Here is a 25,372-nt window from a genome sequence, read left to right as displayed (position 1 = left end):
AGAGTTTTCAACTTACTGTCAGAGGCTGAAGAAAAACTTGGGCACATAACAGCGGATATGTCCACACCGAAGCTGAGAGATGCGTGAAAACTTTGGTTTTCACGCAGAGGCTGCTGAAGTGTTTTCAGCTTCATGTGAGACAAAACAGACAAGCCGCTATTCCCGAAGCTGAGCGTTCCCGAGAAATTTTAGTTTATTAATGTTGCATGTGTGAGAAGCATGTATGAGACACCTCTTTGCTCTCCGCTCGAATGGCTACACTCCGAATTACGTCACTGTTCGGGGGCGTGCTCTGCGCATGCGTCCTGGCTTGCACTGCTGAAGGTGAGCTCAGCGTTTCTTCACACACAGGTGACAAAAAAGTCCCAGCTGAGTCTGGAAACAACGTCACTCTGACATGTCGAGCTCCAAACAACAAGTTCATAGTTGTGAACTGGAGCAGAGCTGATCTGGGAGAAGAATATGTGCTCTTGTACCGGGACGAGCACTTTGATACCACCAAGCAGCATCCATCTTTTAAGAAGCGGGTGGCTCTGCAGGACAGACACATGAAGGATGGAGACGTGTCTTTGATTCTGGAGAATGTGACGACTGCGGATGCTGGAACGTACGAGTGTCACGTCTTCATGGAAGAAACACGCTCGTGGGAATCTATCTGCACCTCACACCTGTTTCTGCAAGAAGATCAACCAGGAGGACTGAGAGGGGACGGAGTCAGAAGAGGACGTGCTGGACTGATAGCGAGCGCGTCACTTTGTGTTGTGCTTGTTGTTGTTGCTTTTCTGATCTACAGAAAACATGGACAGAGTCAGGATTCAGAGCGTCCTCCTGCTGAACTGCAGACTGTCTGAAATGTCTCAGAGCGTTTTGCAGATGAACTTTGAGTCTCCTGCTGCTGAGCAGAGACAGACAGCATTCAGCAACACTCCACACAGACCACTGATTTCACTCTGACACTACAGGAAGGACTTCATCATCCTGCGGGCTGACGAGTACATTTACTGTAAATATTTTTTCCCCTATTGTCTATGAGACTGACCAATAGGAGCAGAAAGTACTCAGCTGAGCCAAACTTTAAGCAGCTGTTACTGAACCCAGCCTCAGTGAGAATGAACTGTTCTGTCCAACACAAGCTTCATGTTGGAAACATCAGCAGGTCTCTTCTCTGACTCAGTCCAGCCGATTATTTGTCTTTGCAGGCTGATAATCCCGATGTTTCTACACTAATGTGTAAAACATCAGTTTCTTGGTAGAGAAGTTTCAGATTATTATTTATTTGTAGAGGATTCAATAACTGTCAGATAACCTAGGTAATGAAATGAACGTGTCAGTGTGCAACAGTTATTAGTTTCATTGTGTTCTCTGTTGTGAGTTGTAAAGATTTAAAGCAGAAAATATGGCTGTAAATTATTATTTGTGGATTATGGAATTTACCTTCAACTTAAACCCAAATGTAACTAAAGCAAAGAAGAAGAAGACTTTCACATCCTGATGTAAAAGTTGTATTTTTACATCAAATAAGAATGTGTGCGACACTTATGATGCACTTCTGCTGAGGGATGCAGCTTGAAGCTTTGATGAAACTCTTTCATTACTTGTTTAAGATTTTGTTCATGTTTTTAATTCAAAATGTAAAAGACTAAAGAGAATAAATGTGACAATCATCACCTGATTGGTCTGCTTCTGCTTCATGTGTTATTTTTTGTTGTCTTTGTTAGCACCCTTCATGCTTGGAGTGAATTTGAAAATTGTTTTCTGATTTTACAGAAAAACTGCATCAAAGCGAGCGCTCCTTGAGATATCTTAGTCTAATAATTTCATTTGTGTGATGTTCCGAATGATGTAAATGTTCTGCATGCACATTTTTCCACAAACTTCAAATACATCACAGCCTCCAAAGTTTCAGGTGACAAAAAAAGGCGTCAAACATGTAACAAGCATCATATACCTAATAAAGTGGCCACAAAGTAGAAACTATAAAATTCTGTTTATATTTTTGACCTTGTGTCAGTCTGAGTGAGTCCAGTTTATCACCAGCTGCTGTTTTTTCCTACTTTTTTTCCTCAGTAACATTGTTTATCTTTCAAAACAAACGTTACGTCTTTAACCTTTTGAATCTTACAAACTTTGCAGAAGAAGAAACAAAAATGTTTCAGTTTGACCTCTAGGTGGCAGTGTTGTCTTAGTGTTACCATAGCCACCTACAGAGGACTGCAGTAACAGTGTCAATATGTTGGAGCCGTAAAATAAATATGTGTGTGACTGAAAACTGACCTTGATCAGCCGCCAGCGATCCAGTCAAAGTGTGGGACACAAACACTATTAAAATATGTTTCATTTGGATTTCAGACTTAAGTTTTCCCAAATGTTAAAAATAAAAGAAATAAAAGACATATTAAGTGAAATATATACAATTTTTGACATTGTCAGAAACACCTGTCAGTTTGCGCATAAGATTTTAGTCACACTGACAATAATTTAACCCTCTTATATCGTCACTTTGTGTTTTCTTTGCTAAATACTTCAATCCTCTACACATGCAGGCATAAACATCCATTAAAGATCCAGACCTACATGAAATATAGGCTAAGATATATCTGTAAGACAAATGGGAGATAATCATCACGTGGTTGTCAGTGACCCATCATGACTCATGCTTTCGGGCAGATTGAGATATTTGAGATGTACCACCCACTTTTAACTGTCTTCATTCAGTTCGGCGTTCATTAGCATTTCATTCACTTTAGCAGAATCCCTTTCAACCCAAATACTTTTCTCTTTTAAAATTACTCAGACTGCAGCAGTTTATTTGATCGTGTCAACAAAGAGACTCTAAATGTAAGAAGAAAAAAACGACACAATGAAGTGACCATTTTCACATTTACTTTTTATTCTTTTAGTTCAGCTTTCCAAAAACAGTATTAATGCCTGAACATTCATGCAACGTAATCAAAGTAAGTATCCCTTTATATTTAAGAATTCAATAACATGTTTATTTGCTTTTTACACACACAAGAAACTGTAAAACCCAAAGTGCAAACACAGATAAGAGGGATCAAAGTTCAACACCCACTCACATCCTGGGCCATCTGACCTCAGGAAATCAAATGATACGGTGGGGTTAGGTTTCACAGTGAGCTCATGGGGTGGCTGTAGCTCAGGTAGCGGAGCAAGTCAGCCACTAATCAGAAGGTCGGTGGTTCGATCCGAGGCTGCCTCCTGGCTGCATGCCAAATGTCCTTGGGCAAGATACTAACCCAGGGGTCAGCAACCTTTCACATCCAAAGAGCCACTTGGACCCGGTTTCCACGAAAACACTGGGAGCTGCAAATACTTTCTGACATCTAAAATGAAGATAACACTGTATATATATATATATTTTTTTTTTACCTTTATGCTTTGTGTGAACAACTAAGGTGTGTTGCTTATGAAATCCTTGAAGTGCTACAGAGAAAATTACAATTTATTTATGTAATTAACACATTTTGAACTCTTAAAGAAATACAACAAAAGGAAAGACACCCAGCTGAACTAAAATGATCCATGCAGCAAACAAAAACTGTTGTGAGCCGCCACCCTTATGTAGCCTTTGGGCTGTTGGAGCCTCACTTTTAAAAAATAATTGGAAAAAAGCACTAAAAGATGCTAAAAGATGAAAAATAGATATTTGCAAAATTCTGCCTAAATATGTATTTTACCTGGTTAATGTGTGTGGCGGGGCTGCAGGGGAGGCGGACGCACCTGAGCGGCACCCGCAATCACGCCTTGCCGCCTTTGCGTCTGCGCTATCTATGCTGTTGTGTTGGTGTGTGTCGGGCTGTGAGCTGAAAAGCTACAGCCGGCTGTATGCGTACAGCAACCGTGTGTGAAAAGTGGCCAATAAAGAGATGCTGAAAAGCATGTTGATGGAAACATCGTCGGGTCTGTCGTGATATGTGTACAATAAGACTTATGGTCCCGAACCTCTGCGCACAGCGTCTGCAAATCGGGGCTGTACGAAGTCACTTTCATCTTTATGCAGGACTGTAAGCTGTCATCTGTGAGGTGTGAGCGGTGTTTGTTTTTAACATAGTTCACGGAGGAGAACAGCTGCTGACATAATGTGGATCCGAAGATCCATAATTGGCCTGCCTGGGGTCGAAAGTCTCGATAAATGCACAGCGTTTCGGCGGGTAGACCGGCTTCCGCGAGTGTGACGGTTATTTTGAGTGATGAAAAAATAATAGAATATAATTTTATTTTTATATTTCAATATCACAATAATCGTCCAATTTAGAACTACAAGTTAAAAAAGAACTAACATAAATAAAATACACTTCAGCTAAATACTTCTAATTTATTTTCCTAAACCACGAGGAGCCGCACTATAAGGACTAAAGAGCCGCAGGTTGCCGACCCCTGTACTAACCCCATGTTTGCCTACTGGTGGTGGTCAGAGGGCCCGGTGGCGCCAGTGTCCGGCAGCCTCGCCTCTGTCAGTGCGCCCCAGGGCAGCTGTGGCTACAATGTAGCTTGCCATTGCCAGTGTGTGAATGTGTGTGTGAATGGGTGAATGACTGAGTGTAGTGTAAAGCGCTTTGGGGTCCTTAGGGACTGAGTAAAGTGCTATAGAGATTGAAAATGTGACATCATTCAGGGGTAAAACCGCAAAGGATTCTGGGAACTCGTGGCAAGAGGTACTAGCGCACGCAGGCTTTCAATTGAAATCGGTTACACAGCGATAAAAAGAAACACAAAAAATGGCAAGAAGCTGTTGTATTATTAACTGCAATAGCCGGTCGCATGACAGCCACGGGATGCCGACGGGTAAAGAGATCGGTTGTTATCGGATTACGTTGTTGAAGAGAAAATGTTCAAGCCATGTTTCCGAATGGCCTGGATTTCAGACCAAATATAACGTTTCAGAACACTCCAGCTCACATGTTAGTCTGCTCCAAGCACTTCCACAAAGGTCAGTGTTTTGTAGTAGTTAATACGTCATTTTTCTTAACATAATTGGTGATATAGGATACAAGCAAGTCTGGCGCTGAACAGAAATTGTCACGCTATGCTCCTTTGTTTATTGTGCATAAATAGTGAATTGTCCTGACACAATATTGCGTTTCGCTTCTGTTATTACCAGTGTTGGTCAAGTTACTTGAAAAAAGTAATCAGTAACTAATTACTGATTACTTCCCCAAAAAAGTAATCCTGTTACTTTACTGATTACTTATTTTCAAAAGTAATTAATTACTTAGTTACTTAGTTACTTTTTAAAAACACGATTTACAACCTGAATAGGTGATAAAGCGATAGATCTTTCAACCCAATTCTACTTTTTCTGCATAATCCATCATACAAAATGTAATCAAATGGAAAAGTCTCTTTTTTTTTAAAACTTGTTTTATCCGTTTTAATCTTTTAACTTTATGCATCAAGCAAAAATGTAATTATATGCACCATTCTCTGACTTGAAGAAATTAGTTTAACATTTAAACCTATTTTCTGCACATTCCAGCACATAAAATAAAATATTTTTTGTGTTTACACTCAGTCTTCCAAATAGATGCAAGTAAAACACAGCAGAAAGTAAATGAAATCAAAGACTAGCAGTCCTGTTGCTCTATTTTCACCTGTAAAGCAGGAGTAGGGTAGGCGGAGGTTTACCCTGGTGCAGGTGTGGCGCAGCGGTCAGTGGAAGAATCCGCGAGTTTCTCGGTGTAAAAAGAAGTTTTCTTCCCACCACAACGGATGCTAATGTTTTTGTCACTTTTTATGGAATCAAACTCAAAGTAAGGTCAGTACTTCCAAGCTTTAAATGCTGCACGCTCATACTCTCTCCTGCACTCGATATATGATCCATTGTTGATCTGCACACAGCTGTTGTCACGAACGTCGCACTCGCTTACGTCACTGTCATGAGACATTCTCGCAAAAAAATCACGGTTTTAGTAACGCAGTAACGCAGCGTTCCTACGGGAAAGTAACGGTAATCTAATTACCGTTTTTGCAATAGTAATCCCTTACTTTACTCGTTACTTGAAAAAAGTAATCGGATTACAGTAACGCGTTACAAGTAACGCGTTACTGCCCATCTCTGGTTATTACCATGGTACATTGACTACAAACCTCTATGTACATGTGAGTGTATTACATTACATTTGAGCAAAAACACCTGTAATAAAACCACATAATCTGAAAATAAGCAAAGTGCAGTCTGTTTACTCTGAGCTGAAAGTGGTCTTTCGGAAGATCACAGCAGTTTCCACTCTTGTCAGCTAACAACAAGAAACTGAGCCAACAATTCACACAAGCTTCTAGAAAAAATAGACCACAGTAGATTTAATTTATGTTGCTTGGTCTGAATAATTCCTGCTGCAATAAACGGACACAAAACGAGGTCAAAGACTTTGCACCTTAAATGTTTTAGATGTTTAAAGAACATGTTGAAGATCTTCCATTAAGTACAGTTTGCTTGATGAGAGCTGTCTGGTTCCAGTTTGGCCTCATGGTGGCAGTGTTGTTTCCCAGTTTCACTTCATAGCTGCTCCCAGCCTGCAGAGGACTGTGGTAAAAACTGTGTCAAAGTGCTGGAGTGTTAATGAGCATGTGCTTGAAGCTCTTCCTGCTTTGCTCTGATTTATTTTCTGACATGTAGAAACTGGGCTTATGATGTTTGTGGTTTTGTAACAGTCACAATAATTGCACTAATCACTCAACTTATTATAGCTGCAGTTCACTATTAATTACAAAGCATTAAAAAAATAATAAGTGGTGTGAACAAGTGTTCGTCTAGCTTGTCTCTTCACAAAGATCCAATGAGAGGCTCATCAGAGGTTTCAGTTTTAGTTATATTCTTTCTTTAAACAGGAGTTTGCTCTGAACCCCGACTCTGTTGTTGTTAACATTTTCTGTACATAAAAACAGCAACAGCAGCAACAAGAAGTAGACAGAAAATTGACAGAGCAACTTTCCATCCAATAGATCCATCTTCTTCATTTCTTCTTGATTGACCTGCAGGTGAGAAAAGGTTACTTTCTTCAAAATCTCATCAGAGACTATCAAACAGCTTTAGCTCTGATCACACACACACTGAACTCTACTCACTCACCTGGAGGATCAACACTCAGGTCCATGATACAGATACGATTGTTCTTAATGACAGTCTTCTCGTGGCTGTGTCCTCTCTGGATGACACAACACTCGTATGTTCCACTGTCAGAAATCATCACACGCTTCAGAATCAAAGACACGTCTCCATCCTTCATCTGTCTGTCCTGCAGATCCACCCGGTTCATAAAAGATGGATGCTGGTCTTCAAGTACAGACCCCTCATCTCCGTACAAAAGGACATACTCATCCAGGTCAGCTCTTCTCCACTCCACAAATATGTTGTTGTTGTTTGCAGCTCGACATGTCAGAGTGACGTCCTGTCCAGACTCAGCTGTGATGTTTTTCTGTTCTGAAAGAGGAAACAACACAGAGCAGAGAGGTTAAAGGTCAAAGTACAACTGTTCACCTGTACAACTGACGAACCTCACTGTTCATCATTGCTCTATTTAAAAAGTTAAGAATTTCTGTCTCATAAAATGTTTCAGCATTTTCAATCAGGATGACTACAGTAACTTTGAGTCATGTTTACAATGCATACTATAGTGATTTTAATAAAGAACTAAAAGGATTAAACTCTGGTCTCTGTTGATCTGATCGGTGGTATCAGAAGGAAGATGTTGGCTTGTGATTTATTTCACAGAAACACATTATTTTAACTTCATTAAAAATATTTTTAATCAATATAATTTGCTTTGTTATCTGAAGGTAATGTTGACACTTATGCATTTCAGAGAACTGGAAATATCAGATTAAAGACTGTGAGCTAAACAAATGTACAGAGGTCAACCATCTGATGTAAAAACCAGTTAATCTGGAACACCAACATTGACAGCTCAGGTAAGAAGTGACCTTGCAGCCTAGACAAGCTGCAGGGTCACTTTGGTGTTTGGTGCACGCACTGCAGGTGTTTTTGAGGTGAATCGGTGGTAAAAATTTCAAATAGGCCCACTGTGAAATGTCTAATCCTCTGTTAATAAACCTATATGTTTTTTATTTATTGCCATGTGTTGAGATTATCCATGTTAATTATCCATATTGTGCACACAATTTCCATTATTATTATTATTATTATTATTATTATTATTATTATTATTATTATTATTATTATTATTATTATTGTTATGTAACTGTTGAAAGTCCCCCTGGGGTGTAGCTTAAATTGGATGCTTTAATGTTTTTTGGGTTTTTTTTTTTTTTTTTTTTTTTTGGGGGGGGGGGTATCCTTCTTGTCTGACTAAAACATATTTGTCCTATTGCAGCCAACTCAGTTGACACCAATCTGAAATCAGCTGATGAGAAGTGGTGACAAATTTTACACACTTTAACTGAAATAGTCAAACCTTCACTAGATTAAAAACAAAACATTTAAACATGAAACAGAATGTAATAAATTCAGATTTCACCTCCAGAAGCAGCTGAACAGAAGACCAGGAGAGACAGGAAAATCCAGTAAAGTAGCAAAAATGTTGTAGCATTCATCTATGCTGTGAGTTCCACTGATCAGACTGAATGCTGAAATAATTCCCAAGTAGAAAAAAAGTTTCCACTCTGAACCGAACTCCCGAGGACATTAGTTCAGGCTACGTTTCAAATGCCTTTGAAAACTCTCACCATCTGCTCTTGCTGTATTTGCACTGTGTGCCGTGTTTCATGGACAACACAAACACACTTTACACTCCTGAAAAGGGGGGAGGTCTGCTCATGGGCTACACAAACAAGCCTGAGGGTGGATGGTTGCAGGTGGAGCAGTGTAGACAATATTATTTTTTATTCTCATATTTACCAAAGAAAAAATAAACAGCAAACCCTGTACTGATCAATCAGAAACACACACACAGCGAACTTTATATTATTAAAAGGTTTTAAATAATTAAAATCACAGAAAAGATTAAAATATCTGGAATTTATGGGATTTCCCTGAATTCAGTTAAACTCGTTTAGTTTGTTTGTTCTCAGTTCTCGGGACAGATTTAATCCTCAGCCACACAGTCTCATTACTTTTCAGTCTTAGTTGTTAGTTTATACTACATATACTATTCTGGCAGCAGCATACTTTGTTGTTGTGCGCTGCACTGATCTGAAGATGAATCTAAAAAGCTCACCTAAGTTACTTTACCACAAATGCAAACTTAGTTGCATTCCAACTTTATCTTTGTTTATATTCACAAAGCTAATGATCTTTTTCAAACTCACATCAAAACGTGCTTCACAGAGTGGTAGCACATTAGGATAATATACACAAGTTTACCTGTGAGTGCAACAAACAGTTTGAAACTCATCAGCATGTGGATGCATTCTTCACCACGACTTATCTGGTCAGGTATGATGGTATTTGTGTTTTAAAATGAGAACCATCTTTTTCTACACACACACACTCGAGGGAGCATTGATGCATCATGGTGAACTTTAGCTCAAATATTCTAAAAGCAGAAGTAAACATAAAAGGACCTGTCAGAATCCACCCTACAGCCCTTTTACTCTGTCACGCTGCTCTATAGACTGTCTGCTATGGCGACAGGCTTCACAGCTGCTGGTGCACACCCCAAAGATGTGCAAACAAATCCTACCTTGTCTGAAAGGCATGTGCACCTGCTTTTGTGCAAATAACGTGAGACTTTCCAGGACATATGAATTGTTAGAGAAAATGTAAACGTGAGAGGGAGAGAATTAAAAAGGGAGAGCTGCAGAGCTGCCAGCTGTCTTTCTTGGCTAGACGTTCATCACTTTGACTATTTGATGCAGTTCTTACATCAGAAACATCATTCTCAGCACTCCCAAAGGAGCTTTTAAAAGAGTTAAAGCATTTCTCATAACTTAGACAAAATACACCAAAAAAATCAAAACTCTAAACTTTTTTTTTCTCACATGTCAAACATAAGAAGCAGGTGAGTCACTTTACCTCTGAAAAACCTTCTGCCACTGTTTTCAAACTTACACACTAAATGTTTTTATACTTAAAAGGTCACCTCAGACACAAAAAGAAATGTGAAAGACATGAACGAGTCCAGGCTCAAACGTCTTGGTGGCTCAGCCCCCAATCACAATTTCATACACACAGTTCCGTACAATTAATATTAACAGAAGATGTTTGCAAATGTAGTCGGCTCTTTTCCCATTTTTGGACTGAGCACACATTACAGTCTAAAGCAGCTTATTGACTTGGACGAGCTAATGCAGTCTGAAAATCATTCAGAATGAAAAATCACAGATTTCAATATTGATCAAAGCGTGTTAGGGTCGACCCTTTAGATATCAAACCTGGGGCAAAGGCTCAATCATGTTGATCAGAATTTTCCAAAGTAAGTTAAAGAAGTGTTTGAAGTAAAGCAGATAAGAAAAGAAACATGTACACAGATTTGTCCTTTTTTCCTGACTCTTATCCACAAAGAGGCAGTACAAACAGTGCCACTGCCACTCCTAACACCTGGACCACAAGCAAACTGATGAGAACGGTGCTTTTACATTAAAGATTTTTTTTTAATTCAAACAAACCCTCCCTTTTAATGTGCAGAATCAGCACAGGGCATCGTGTACCCAAATCCCATCTGCTACACTGGATTGATCATTTTTTATCGACTCTTACCTGTTTCTTTTTTTGCCTCTCTTTGTCTTTGCTGTTTTGATCGGGGCTATTGTTATTGTCACACGGTGCGCTATGAGGCTGTCTTGTGTTTATGATGACCTTGTGTCTTGTTCCCAGGAAGCATTGTCTTTCCCTTCCTGTGAGATCTTCCCTCTAATGGCTGTTAAATGTGTCAGAGTGCAAAAGGAAAATATCTTGGCCCTGAACTCTGACCACAAAAGAAATAACATCTGTCTTTGAACTGCTATAAAGGATTCCTGGGAACCACTGATCATGAGCCCCACCCAAATTATGGATGATTGTGAAATGGTGAGGCCAACTATGCGATCAGATTTTGGGAATTCTCTGAAGGAGTGATTCAAGCCATACCTTGGATATTAGATAAGCCCTGTGCACTATCAGTCCTACCAGGTAATATAAAATAGGGTCTATTTGGGTTTCAACAAATTTTAAAGGATAATTCAGACTTCGGGATTGGAAACTTTAATTTGCTTATATTGGCACTCAGTAAATATAAGCTAATTGTTCACTTCCAAGCCAACTCACAGTGTTAGTCCCAAATCAAAACCTCCTTCTGAACCTAGCTAAATGTCTGGGGTCTCTATTTGAATTGATATTGTACTGGTCCTGAGTAGAGGCGCTACACACTCAAGACGTTTAATCCAGTTTGCAAACACACTGGCCAACCGGAGGGATGGGAGGAAAAGGAGGACCCAGGCACGGAGCTCTGAATATAAGCAGTGCATTTATTTACAGTGAATGGAAGACATAACAATAAATCCTCAGTGCGTTCCCGACTCCCGTGACATGTCCTTTTCCCAGTGTTAGTGTTCCTTGTCTCCGCTCCTCAGTGTCTGAGCACCCTGTGCTCCCTTCCCTCTTGTCTCCACACTTCTCCTGGGGAAAATAACAAAGATGCAGTCGTAATACACACATAATGCGGCAGACTGAACTTACTAACTAGCCAAGAGACTAACGTGAAGCCACGAAATGATCCAGTGTCGGAGAGAGCTCCACCATACTCTTAAGTAGCTTGTCCGACGGGGCTTCATCAGCTGTGTGATGGTCTTCAGGTGTGGCCAACCACCTACCAGGCCTGAAGGTGCCTGTAAACAGGTGCTCCCAGACACACCCAGACACACACACACACACCCACACACATACCTGCAAGCAGGGAGAACGAGGGACAGCAACACCAAAACACACATAATATAATACAGGTCCATAACTGCTCAGGGACCCTGGGTCGCTCAGATCCAGGGTCCCTGACAGTTTTTCTTAACACCATTTTTCACATGAGCTCTCATAGATGTTCTGATTCGTGTTAATGTACAGAAAATGAATTTTTCTACTTTTAAAGAGTCAAACTTCATATTCCTGGGTTGAAAGGCTTGGCTGGAGATGTTCACACCAGAGTCAGTTTGAGTCTTAAAAATGTGTGTCACAAACTGTCTCAAAGTAGGTGACAAGCAGGGAGTTCACACACAAAGTTTATTTAAATATAAAATAATGTATTGCATGCACATGGAGGTCCATGGGGGAATCCACAGCCAGTGAAACAATTAAACAGCATATGAGTGATCATATACTGTACATAGAACGAGCAGAGGCCATACTAGCAGAGGTCAGAGAGGGCCCTGACATAAAGAAAAGATCTGTAATTGGGTGGGATGGTGGTGGAGTTGTTTGGGATGGTTCAAATGCCAGCTGGGATTGTTTTGTGTGCTTCCTCAGGTGCTCATCTTCGTCCCAAAGTTCACACATATGCATGTTAGGTTAACTCAGGGGTGTCGAACTCCAGGGCTTGAGTGCCGAGGCTACAATTCAAATGAGCTCACAAAAAAGGACCACAGTAAATTAATAGTATTTTATCTGGTCTAAATAATTTTCAGTTCATGCTACAATAAAATAAAACAAAATGAGATCAAACACTTTGCTCTTTCTTTAATATTTAAAAAAGATGTGTGAAGGTCTTCTTTTAGTGACAGCTTGCTTGATAAGAGCTGTCTGGTGTAATGTTCAAGTTTAACCACGTGGTGGCAGTGTTGTCTATCTGTTTTCATGGCTGCACCCAGCCTGCAGAACACAGCCATAACAAAAATAGCTAAATAGATAGAAATACACACACACACACACACACACACAAGGGAAAAAAATACCACTAGTTAGTGTAACCCAAAGATAACAAAATACTGAAGTTTCCAGATGACACCCTTATTGTAACTCATAAAATGATTTTGTTGAATATTTGCGATGTTGAGGAGGTAATTTAGCCATTTAAATCAGCTGTGATGGATCAAGGACACGTCTAAAATCTGAAGGACATTGGCCCTTAAGGACTTGGACACCCCTGCTTTAGAGATTAATATGTGCAATTTTCACTGGTTTTTCTTAACATTCAACAAATCACGATGTGATCCATTATATTTTTATACAAATGTTTCTATTTATCTTACAACTCAATTCAGCATGAAAGCTGCAGGAAAATGTCATTTCATGTTTTTGATTCAATCGTACAACTGTTCACTTCTACAGCAGCCAATTAGGGTGAGGAACAGTTTTTTTTCCTTACCTTTCAGTCATTTATAATAATTTAGAGGATTCTTTGACAGTTTAAGCAGTGATATCATTTAGAATTTTTATAAACCAAACAATCAATGAAAAATCAGTCAGCAAATGAAAACGATCAGTAGTTACAGCCTGATGTGGGACCACCTTCTTCAAGTCCAGCAGTAACACCTCACACACACCCTTAAAAATGTCATCATTAAAGTTTCCTACAGAAGTTAAGGATACTTTGCCACTTTGTCATTGCATGGCAACTTATCACTCTGGAATTTTGTAATATTCACCAAATGTGTTTCCTAAATCAGCAAAATGCAGGTAAACTCTGGTTGAGCTGCTCATGGTATCAGAAGAAAGATAGTTGCTTGTGATTTATGTCACAGAAACACATTTATTATAACTTTATTAAAACATTTGTAATTATTATTTGAATTGATATCTGAAGATTATGTCAACACCTCTGCATTCACATGAACTGGAAATAGCAGATTAAAGATTGCAAGATAAACAAATGTGAATAAGTCACCCATTTGATGTAAAAGCAGGTTAATCTGAAACACAATTAAGTGGACTTAGCCTACACAACAGGGAAATGATGCAGGGCTTTGGGAGCGCTCACTACAGATGAAGAGTTTGTGAAGTAACTCTGGGATAATAATTTAAAATAGGCCAACTGCAAGATCTCATATTCCCTGTTAATTTACAAATTTGTTTGTTTATTGTTTTTGTTTTTTTATTTCATGACTTGCCATGTGTTTGGATGATTAAAATATGCTAAAATATAGTGTGCACATTTATTCTTTTTCTTAATTCTTTCTTTTTTAAAAACACAGACAATAGCTAAAACACACCGGCACAATGCCACTTTTATATGGAACACTTAAACTTACATTTTTATGTTTTTTTTAATCTTTTTGTCTGACTAAAACATGTTTGTCACTAAATTGTGAGAACTAAGAAAACAGACATCAGTTGACACCAGTTGGAAATCAGCTGATGACAAGTGGTTAACAGAGCATCAGGAGAGACAGGAAAATCCATTGAAGTGGCAAAAATGTGAGTTCCACCAATATCACACTGAATGCTGGAATAATTCTCAAGTAGAGAAAAAGTTTCCACTCTGCACCAAACTTTAGTTCTGCCCAAGTTTCAAATGTGGTTGGAACCTCTCACTGTGTCCTACTGCCGTGTTTACACTGGGTGCTGTGTTTCATGGACAACATGAGCACAGTGTATACTTGAGAGCATCCTCACCTGCTGCATCACTGTGTGGTATGACTCCTGCACTGGGTCCTGCCCGAAAAAGTTATAACAGGTAATGTGAGCAGCAGAGAGGATTGTAGGTACTTCTCTTCTCTCCCTCCAGGACATCTACTGCACCCGGGCTAGAACCAGCAGACTGACAGACAGCTTTGTCTATCAGATCGTCAGGATGCTGAATTCACTCCCTGCTCTCACACGAACTTCAGACCTGCATTGATCTCTTCCTCCCTCTGAACCCGCCAGCTACCAAAAAACATACAAAAAACATTATGGAAAGTGGATGCTCAGACTGGCTGAAGTTTTCTTACTGTATATCTTGGGCTGCATAAATGTGGATGGGGAAGTGAAGAATCTGATTGATTGATTGAGCCGATAAATTGCCACTAGCAATGTTACAGTTACATGTTACATGCAGTGAAATATGACCATACAGGCCAGAGAGACGTATGATGGTAAGAAAAATAATGAAAGTGCACAATACATGAGGGAAAAGGAGGGTAAAAAAAGAACTCTGCTCAGACTAAGCACCTGATAGGAGATATGTGTATAGGAATTTCTTTTACTTATGTATTAATCACATTATTTTATTGTATACAGTTTTTCTCAAATGCTAAAACACATGTCACAAACGTTACCACCAGGTCCCCCAATGTCCAAACACAACACCCTTCTCTAAAGCTACATAAACACAACCACACCTTCCCACTGCAAAACTCAAACTCCCACACCAAGAGAGCAGCTCGAAGCTGTCAAAACTGTAAACACTATACACAGCATTACACACTACAGCAAAACAATTGAAAACACAATGCTCAACTTGTGAGAAGGTTCTTTGGTTCATAACTGCCAATGCATATTTTTATAAACTGTACAGTAACGGATCGTCATAGAACCCTGCAGAGGATTAGGCATTTAGATTTGTGAGTTTCACATGAAGACTATAAATCTATAAAAACATCCTGCATGTACGTACACTACTGTAACACAACTCCATGCAAAAACAGAATCTATCGCACACAACAGTACTCTCGGAAACATGATCAGGGTGTGAAGTCTTTTTTATTGTCTACACGGTCTTTTTACAGTATTACACACAGTCACTGTGCGGCATCATGTCGCCGAGCTGCATTGGGCCACATCACCTCATCCACATCACAGGCTATATTGTCCCTTGCTAGGCACCGCGGGAAAAACGCCCTGGAATGGCGAATCCATCCCTGGAAGGCCTCCACTGGGATGTCAGCACAGGCCAGCTCCATTGCCCGTACGAGGTTCTCTCTTGTGTATGGCTGTCTGTCATACACCTTCCATCTCCATGATGAGAAGAACTCCTCTATAGGGTTCAGGAAAGGGGAGTAGGGTGGCAGACAGACGTTTAAAAAGTGGTCACTGTTGGTGGTGAACCACTCTCTGATTTGGTGTGTTTTGTGGAAGCGGACGTTGTCCCAAATGATCACATACATGTGATGTGCTAGCCTAGGATGGTGTTGTTGACGGTCCAGGAGGATGTCTTTTAGCTCCTCTAGGAAGGTGAGGAGACGTTGGGTGTTGTAAGACCCAAGGACAGCATGCCGGTGGACAAGCCCCTCCGTACCCATAGCTGCACAAAGAGTAATATTACCCCCCCGTTGGCCAGGAACCTCAGTGATGGCTCTTTGGCCAATGATGTTACGGCCTCTTCACCTTCGTTTCTGGAGGTTGAAGCCAGCCTCATCCAGGAAGAGGTACTCATGGGGTCTGGCCATCGCGTCCAACTGCATTATCCTCTGTGAACATGGAAAAGCGTACAGGTGTTCAGAACGGTCAATCAGGTAGCACAGTATTGTCCAGAAGTAATGTAGGCCACTAAGCAACACAGTATGTCCACTAACTGTACTGTGGACATGGATGTATACGTACTTGCACATACTCGTAACGTTGTTCTATGTGTCGCGCAGAGTTGCGCTCAAAGGGAACCCTGTAGACCTGTTTCATCCTCATCTGTTGGCGCCGGAGAACTCGGTCTATTGTGGACACGCTGACAGCATCAATGTTCTCAAAGTTTACATTATCTGCAATGACTTTGTCTCTGATCTCTCGGAGTCTAATGCAGTTGTTCTCACGGACCATATCTGCAATGAGGGTTTCTTGTGCCGCTGTGAATATGGCAACCCTCCCACCTCTATGTGGCATCCTTTCAGCTCTAAAGAAAGAAACATGTGTTGTCAATTGACTGATTTATATGTAAAACTACATGTAAAGTAACAGACCACTTTCACAGGCCTGTAAAACTGTAGTGTGACAAAGAAAGCAATAGCGTACTATACCTGTTGTGTTGTCTAAATGCCTTGATAATGGTGGCCACGGTGAACCTACTCAGGTTTGGATGTACTCTTCGTCCCGCTTCAGCCATTGTCATGCCATGGCCAATGACATGATCAATTACTGTTGCTCGCATATCATCTGTTATGATGGTGCGAGGTTGTCTTCTTCTCCCACCTGGACCTTCTCCTCTCTCTTGTTGGCCTCCTTCTCTTCCTCCTCTACTCCGAACTCCTCTTCTTCTTAGGCCTTCACCTCTTCCTCCTCTGATCGCAACCCCTCTTCCTCTTTGGCCTGCAGCTCTTCTCCTTCCGCACGCTCGAATGCCTTCATCCATCGTGATTGTTTGGCATCTTCACCAAACTATGCTTTTATAGGTGGGGTCACATCATTAGCAACAGGTGTCTTCAATTTTGAGTCGTTGTGTGTAGTGACTGACGCCAGGTGTGTTCCCTGTGTTCAAAGATTGGTGACTGTGGCAAGCATTTTGCATCACATGGGCTTTCATTTGAGAATATGAGCAGAGTTGTTTTGCAACATGTGTTTTAGCAAGGAAAAATGTGTTTAGATTTATGAGTACAGAGGGTTGTGTTTTGTGAATTGTGTCTTCATGTGACATGTGTTTATGGTACTGGAATATGGTGGCTACATTTAGTAAATGTGCTTAGACTACTGGTCATTTGGGTTACAGGATTGGCTTTTGTGTTTTAACATTTGAGAAAAACTGTAACTCAAATCAGCACAGCTTTAGCTCAGTTACTACACAATTAACGAAGTGGAAACACCAGGAGTCAAAATGTATCACACACCAATCAGAAACTTTGATGGACAAAAGGGCCAAAGTCAGCTCATTCAGGTTTGAAACAATGGATCCAAAGACATGCAAAGGAAGAGGTCGAGGAGGAGGAGAAGGAGGTCTAGGACACCAGGGAGAAGGAGGTGGAGGAACATAATTTCATGTTTTTCTGTGTTTTATCCTCAGTTACTTTGACACAAAGGCTTCTGCTGTGATTCTCACACCCCTGATGAAAACTCACAAGTGTCAGCTTTGTTTTTATGTAGATATATATATAAAAAAGATATTTCTTAAATCTGTATCTGTAACTTATTGTTACAGTTTTTCTCAAATGTGTTTATGGTACTGGAATATGGTGGCTACATTTAGTAAATGTGTTTAGACTACTGGTCATTTGGGTTACAGGATTGGCTTTTGTGTTTTAACATTTGAGAAAAACTGTAAATAGTCTAGTCTGTTACTGTCTTGGAGCAACTGTAACCCACATATTTTCCTTAGGGATTAACAAAGTATTCTGATTCTGATATGTACTAATAAATGATCAGAATTATAATATCTCTCACTGTCTGAGTCAACCTGAAATGAATTGAATCTAATCAAACTGAATCAGGAAATGGGATAAATCGGGACCTTGTGAATCGAAATCAAATCAGTCATAGAAATCAGAGCTGATACCCAGCCCTATGTGTCCACTGTGTGTGTGAGAGAATCAGAATCAGAATCAGAATACTTTATTGATCCCTGAGGGAAATTATTTTTTTGTTGCAGTGCTCCATTATAAACAAACATTAACAAGACAGACAATACGCTAACTAAGAATAGTACAATATATATATTGCACTATATTGTAAGGCAGGAAAGATTTCCTGTGTCGTTCAGTGGTGCTTTTTGGTAATCTCAGTCTCTCACTGAACGAGCTCCTGTGACTGACCAGCATGTCATGGAGTGGGTGGGAGGTGTTATCCAACATTGTCTTTATTTTGGACAACATCCGCCTCTCCGACACCACCTTGAGGGAGTCCAGCTCCATCCCCACAACATTACTGGCCTTACGGATCAGTTTATCAAGTCTGTTGGCATCTGCTACCCTCAGCCTGCTCCCCCAGCATGCAACAGCATAGAGGATCGCACTGGCCACAACAGACTCGTAGAAAATCCTGAGCATTTTCTGGCAGATGTTGAAGGACCTCAGTCGCCTCAAAAAATAGAGACGACTCTGGCCCTTCCTGTAAAGTGCTGTGGTGTTTTTAGCCCAGTCCAGTTTATTGTCAATGTATACTCCAAGGTATTTATAGTCCTCCACAATGTCAACACTGACCCCCTGGATTGAAACAGGGGTCAAGTGTTTCCTGGTCTTCCTGAAGTCCACGATCAGTTCCTTGGTCTTTGCCACGTTGAGCTGCAGATGATTCTGCTCACACCACGTGACAAAGGAGTCGACCACAGCCCGGTACTCTGTCTCATCATCCCTGCTGATGCATCCAACCACCACAGAGTCATCAGAAAACTTCTGAAGATGGCAGGTCTCTGTGCAGTGGTTGAAGTCTGTGGTGTAGAGGGTGAAGAGGAAGGGGGAGAGGACAGTCCCCTGTGGTGCCCCTGTGTTGCTGATTGAGAGTGATGAGCTATTGCCATCAATGGGATGTTTGAGTCCGTAGGCGAGCAACAAGTTGTTACTTTCATGGTAGTTTGATTTCTAACAATCGGCAAAATAATATAAAATCCCACTGTCTTCACACAGGTGTGCTGCTGTATGGACCCCCAGGATGTGGTAAAACACTCATCGCCAAGGCAACAGCAAAAGAAGCGGGCTTTGCTTTCATCAACTTGAAGCCGAGCACGCTGACAGATAAATGGTACGGAGAGTCCCAGAAACTGACTGCTGCTGTGTTCTCACTGGCCTCCAAACTGGGCCCAACAATCATCTTCATCGACGAGATAGGTGAGCAACACACACACACACACATACAGTTTATCTCTCTCTGTTAAAGTGGAAATCATTTTGACAAATTAAGTTTGAAAAATAGTTTTTGTTTTTTGTTAAACTGTGTGTTTTGCTTACAATGCCCACTTTATGTCATGAATCGACTCTGTAGTGCAGAAAGGAAAGGATCCAAATGCAGGCTCGTAAGCGGGATGTTAACTCAAAACAGCTTTATTATATACAGTTTTATTAGCTGAAATGAAAATAACACAAAACTATACTGGGAAATTATATGAACTAAACAAATGGAGAGACACACAAGAAAACACACAACCTTGAGGGAGATGAGCCTTGACCTCCCAGTCAGCTATCGAGCTGGTGGGTAACAGACGTCTCCAAAAACGTCGGAGCGCTTTTGCAAATATGTGATGTCTTGATAAATTGAGCAGATATTTGAAGTTTACACAGCTACATTATCGCCTGAAAATATCTTAAAAGTTTATTTTGTCACCCAGAAAGAGTAATATTAAAACTTAGTAGCTAACGCCATTGTTGGAAACTGGAATTGGCTGGGCTACGCTATGAATTCTGGGATAGGTTGGGCCACGAAGGATACACCCAACCCATCCTTCAAATCCAGGGAAATGAAGGACGCATTTGTAGGCTGCATTTGGAGCGGCCTTTGAATTGGGACAGGCTTCATCGCTGGCTGTGAAGTAATCAGCCTTCAAATGCGGCCTCAGGAGGATGCGGCCTAGGTTTTGGGACACAGCTACAGGGACATAGGGCCTTCACAATAAAACAGGAAATAGAGGAACATGATGGAGAGGAGAGGCAGACGAGAGGGAACGATGGAACACGAGCGAGAGGAGACATGACGGGGAAACATAGAATGGAACACAAGGAAGGAAACAAGTTGCTCCTAGAGACTCACACAACATATATAAAGACAGACAGAGATGGAGGGCGGCAGAGAGGGCAAAGAAAAATAAATAAATAATATATAATCAAGGAGCTAAACAGAAAAACCTTGGCAATATAGGAATTAACTCAAGACTAACTAAAGAAACTTAACCATAAACTATAACACAAAATAACATGAAAATACAAAAACACAAAACACTGGTTCAAATGAGCCAGGACCATGACACTGTAGGATTATACAATTTAATTGGGAAGGGAAAGAAAACAAAATTCACTTGACTACAACCTGCTAACATTTAGTGGCGATATTTTCCATGTACTACCTTAAAATTTAGAATTTTCTTAAACATAAATTAAACATATAAAGAAACTGATTCTGCTTTCAGTGAATTTGGTCTGCACAAACGGTTCAAAGAGAGATGTGAATGTATTTTAATATTTGGTCTTAACTGTATACATTTTGACAAATACCATAGAAGCAAAAAAAGAGGTAAAACATTTTCAAACAATGAAATCCTAACTGAGATGATAAAACTATTCTGTGTGTTTGAACAGATTCCTTTCTGAGGAGTCGATCCAGCAGAGATCATGAAGTCACAGCTATGATGAAGGCTCAGTTTATGAGTTTGTGGGATGGACTCGAAACAGACCACCAGTGCCAGGTATAACTTAGGTTCAATATGGAGTCTTAAGAGATTCACTGACCTGTGGATGTATTATGGAGAGGAATTTGTCTCAAAAGGGTTGCAAATGCATACAGGGTGATCCGCAAGCATAAATTGATTCACAAATGTTTACAGGAATTTGTGTGTAACGTTTGAGGACTCACTTCCATAGGCCATAAAACAAAACTGTAGTTTTAGCCATTTTTGCTCCTAGTTCAGTTAAATTTGCATCAACTTTTTGCAGTTTCAGAATAAGATGTTTGCTTTCATGCCAACGGCGTGTACGAGTAAATGATTTGCGTTTTATGTTTACGTCTGTTTAGAGAAGCAATCAATTTACCTGCTCTTTAATCGTTTGCTCTTTTAACAGTTTGGAGGTTGTTAAAATAGTTTTATGAGCTTTAAGCTGAGATTCTGGCAAAATACATTTATATTTAAAAATTGATTTTAGGATTTAATGAATCAGTATTGGATTATTCAAATTAAAATCAATTATCCATCCATCTATTTGCTTCCACTTATCTTTTTCAGGGTTGCGGGGGGCTTTGGAGCCTATCCCAGATGTCAGCTGACTCCACACAGAAAGACCCTGACCTAAAATCGATTAGAATTGGGATATTTTTTAAACCCACCCCTATTTGCAACCCTTTTGAACCCAATTTCTCTCCATAATCTATGCAATATATGTGAATCCTGAACATAAACGATCAGATGATTAATAAAATGTTTCTTCGCAGTTTCGGTCTGTATGTAAATCTGATTAAAAGTGTACTTTGTCAGGTGATCATTATGGGAGCCACCAATCGTCCTGAGGACATAGACCCTGCCATCTTGAGGAGGATGCCCACCAAGATCCACATCAAGCTGCCTGTATGTCCTTTTCAAAATAAGTCTGACTGTTTTTTTAAAACAAACAAACAAACAAACAAACAAAAAACATACTGAACGCAGCAGTGTATGCTCTGCATTGGTCGGTTTGCGTGCCGTGGCAACATCGTCACACATTCATTTCTATTTATCCTGTTAAGGCACAGGATGCTGCTGTGTTCTCCTGAATGGCAGGTGTCACTACTCAGATAATAACACCACATTAGAAGGAATAAAGCAGTGAAGACGTCAAACCTAAAGAAAAGCATCCCAAGAAGTCTTGTGTTTCTCTAATGATACATCATTAAAATGCAGCAAAAACTGACAAAGCTCTAACACTCATGTCTTCATCTGTGGTGGTGGCCATGAAACAATGTGCTAGGTTACAAAAACAGAGTGGTGCATGACCAGCCGAAGTGACACCGTAAAGGCGGCATGCACCAGCATATGAGACCTAATCTATGGCGCACACCACCGTCAGACAGGGGTGTGTGAGGATAAAACTAGTCTGACAGTGTGTTTGTTTCTGCAGAACATTGAGCAGCGCAAGCAGATACTCAGACTGATCCTGGAGAATGAGACGGTAAGTTCACAGCAAAAGGGAAAAAGTCATGTGACTGAGATATTAATCCTTATGATCTTACATTATTTTACCAACATGGTTCTTCTTCTGCTCTTTTAATGTAGTTAGTACATGAAGCCAAAGAAACATTAAATCCACAATATTAAAAATGAGTGAAGAAAAGGAAAGCTTTAGTGAAGGTTACAAATGATCTTCTTATGGCCTCTGACAGTGGACTCATGTCTGTGCTTGTCCTGCTAGACCTCAGTGCAGCGTTCAATACTGTTGACCATAATATCCTATTAGAGCGATTAGAGCATGCTGTAGGTATTACTGGTACTGTAATGTATCAGATCTATCTAAAAGACTCCAATTTGTTCATGTAAGTGCAGAGTCCTATTCACACACTGAGGTTAATTATGGAGTTCCACAGGGTTCAGTGCTAGGACCAATTCTGTTTACATTATACATGCTTCCCTTAGGGTGTATCATCAGAAGACACAGCATACATTTTCACTGCTATGCAGATGACACCCAGGTCTGTCATAACAGACACACCAATTAGTTAAACTGCTGGAATGTCTTAAAGACATAAAGACCTGGATGGCCTTTAATTTCCTGGCAGAGCCTTCAGTTTTCAGACCCCTTTTCTATTAAACCAGCTTCCAGTTTGGATTCGGGAGACAGACACTATCGCCACTTTTAAGATTAGGCTTCAAATGTTTCTTTTTGCTAAAGCATATAGTTAGGGCTGGACCAGGTGACCCTGAATCCTCCCTTAGTTATGCTGCAGTAGGTGTAGGCTGCTGGGGGGTTCCCATGATACATTGAGATTTTCTTCTTCTTCTTCTCACTTAATATGAGAAAATAGGGGTGGGCCTAAAGTCAACACACCTGAATTAAATGAATTAGCTCATTACCAGGCCTCTGGAGAACTTCAAGACACTTTTCCACTCTTAACAGATCAGTTAAGAGTGGCATTAAAAAATCACGCTGACTAAAAGAGTTGTTCTCTCATTCTTTTACTGAAGGTAACCATTTCTGACAATTTCAGTTCCTTTTGCAGATTATTCCAGGAGACAGAGGCGACGTATTTCAAAGCCTAACTCCTAATTGTGTTTTGATTTGTGGGACAATCAATTGTATGATATTGTGAGAACAAGGGCTGTACTGTTATGATTTTTACACATATAAACACATAAATAAGAGGGAGAGATTTATAGATAAAGACCAACCAATGAATATAAGAGAAGGACATGTAGCAGCAGCATACACAGAACAATAATGTAGACAATTTCCATAACCCCTTTAGTTAGTGGGCAGGTGCATCCAGAAAAAGCAGCTCACCATAATCCAATAAAGGTAAAACAGTTGCACAAATCAAGTGTTTCTCACCTCGAGGCAGAAACAGGATTGATTTCTAAACTTAGTTTTAACTTAGACACAAGCCTTTGAATGTAAGTTTTAAATGGCAAATTCAGATTTACAATGATACCTAGATTCATTGATAGATTGATTCTGCCTCTGTAGGTGGATCCACTGATTAACCTCAGCCACATCGCCAGGGAAACTGAGGGTTTCTCAGGAAGTGACCTCAAAGAGATTTGTCATGAGGCAGCACTGCTGTGTGTCCGAGAAATCATGGATTCTGACACGTAGGTGTTTGGTATTTCCAGGTCAGAGTGGGTACAGTGACAGGACGTTTCATGTTTTAAAATGATCAAAGTCAATATTTTGACAAATAGGTGTTATCAATTACTAATGAAATAAATATTCTGATGATATTCACTTTTTCATGTTAATTAGGACAAATACAACACACCTGAAAATCATCTTTTTTTCCTTTTCACTCTCTCGGTGTGCAGGCATTTTTTATGATTGAACTGAGTGATGCAGAGCTGCTCTTATAAAGTTCAGAAGTTCACTTGCTGTTTCCTAAACGTCTGATTTCTTTCTCTCAGCCTTTCAGATGACTGCGTCCGTCCAATTAGTCAGGATGACCTCCAGAAGGCCACAACAAAGATGAAGGAGTCCAAGAGTCTGGGTGGCCTGACACTGGATGAGGCACTGTCATACTATTCATAATGTAATAACTGAAACAACACATAGAAATGAATAAATAAACAAGGGAAACCTAGACTATATAGCTGCTCTTGCAAAAGTAAAATGTGTTTGGAACCACAGCATTCAGATCCCAATTCTGATTCCAAAAGCTTCCAGACAGGAGAGGGTTTAAAAAAAAAGATTTTCTAGATATGGAGTTTGGCAGCCCTTTCCTTTGTAGGCAGTGCCTAACTAATGTCATTCAACCTGACCTGCAAGTCTGGAAAATCAACCCAGTCAGCTCAAGAACTGGTTAGCAGAAATCTAATCATTAGCGTGCACATGAACACGAATTGTCATGTTTTCCAGGTCAGTCAGCATGAATCTGAGCAATATATTTCAATAGGAAGAACGCACGGTGTGTACGTAACGTTTCTTGACTTTTGCTTAATACTGCATATATACTTATATATATAAATATATAAGATGGGGCGCACCATAATGGAGGGCCAGGAGTGACAAAATAAATAATTAATTAATGGTTTCATTAATTAATTATAATTTGATTTAATTAATGACACATTAAATTTATTAATTAATTATTTAATTAATAAATTATTAACACATTTGACACTAATGACATCAGACTTTAAGACCGCATTGTTTTCGCCAAGAATGTAGTGGCGTAGTCTTCACATGTCAGGTTGTCAACAGTTTGTTTGCTCCGATGTTTTTAGCAATGTTGCTAGCTTCGCTAACAGTCAGCTGACAGAGTGTACCGAGCCCA

General features: G+C 40.1%; 2 protein-coding genes and 1 pseudogene across 2 annotated transcripts in view; 2 read left to right on the top strand and 1 right to left on the bottom strand.

Moving 5' to 3' along the window:
* The first annotated feature begins 251 nt into the window (after positions 1-251).
* LOC146389961 (uncharacterized) lies at positions 252-1,591 on the top strand (annotated as a pseudogene).
* A 5,491-nt stretch (positions 1,592-7,082) lies between these two features.
* Positions 7,083-25,372, bottom strand: part of LOC146389953 (neural cell adhesion molecule 2-like) — a 165,595-nt gene continuing 147,305 nt past the window's right edge. Inside the window, exon 5 of the mRNA XM_084920193.1 lies at positions 7,083-7,441. Coding sequence (XP_084776319.1) covers positions 7,083-7,441 — 359 coding nt within the window. The remainder of the gene's footprint in view (positions 7,442-25,372) is intronic.
* LOC146389960 (outer mitochondrial transmembrane helix translocase-like) lies at positions 14,925-24,967 on the top strand. The gene is made up of 7 exons (XM_084909420.1): positions 14,925-14,955; positions 19,342-19,542; positions 21,004-21,110; positions 21,894-21,983; positions 22,513-22,563; positions 24,073-24,197; positions 24,504-24,967. Exons 1-7 carry the CDS (start codon positions 14,925-14,927, stop codon positions 24,625-24,627), a joined length of 729 nt encoding a protein of 242 aa, XP_084765546.1. The 3' UTR covers positions 24,628-24,967.

Source organism: Perissodus microlepis, chromosome 3, assembly GCF_051167445.1.
Source record: "Perissodus microlepis isolate ML-2025 ecotype Zambia chromosome 3, ASM5116744v1, whole genome shotgun sequence".
Lineage (NCBI taxonomy): Eukaryota > Metazoa > Chordata > Actinopteri > Cichliformes > Cichlidae > Perissodus > Perissodus microlepis.
This window is presented reverse-complemented; position numbering and strand designations above follow the sequence as displayed.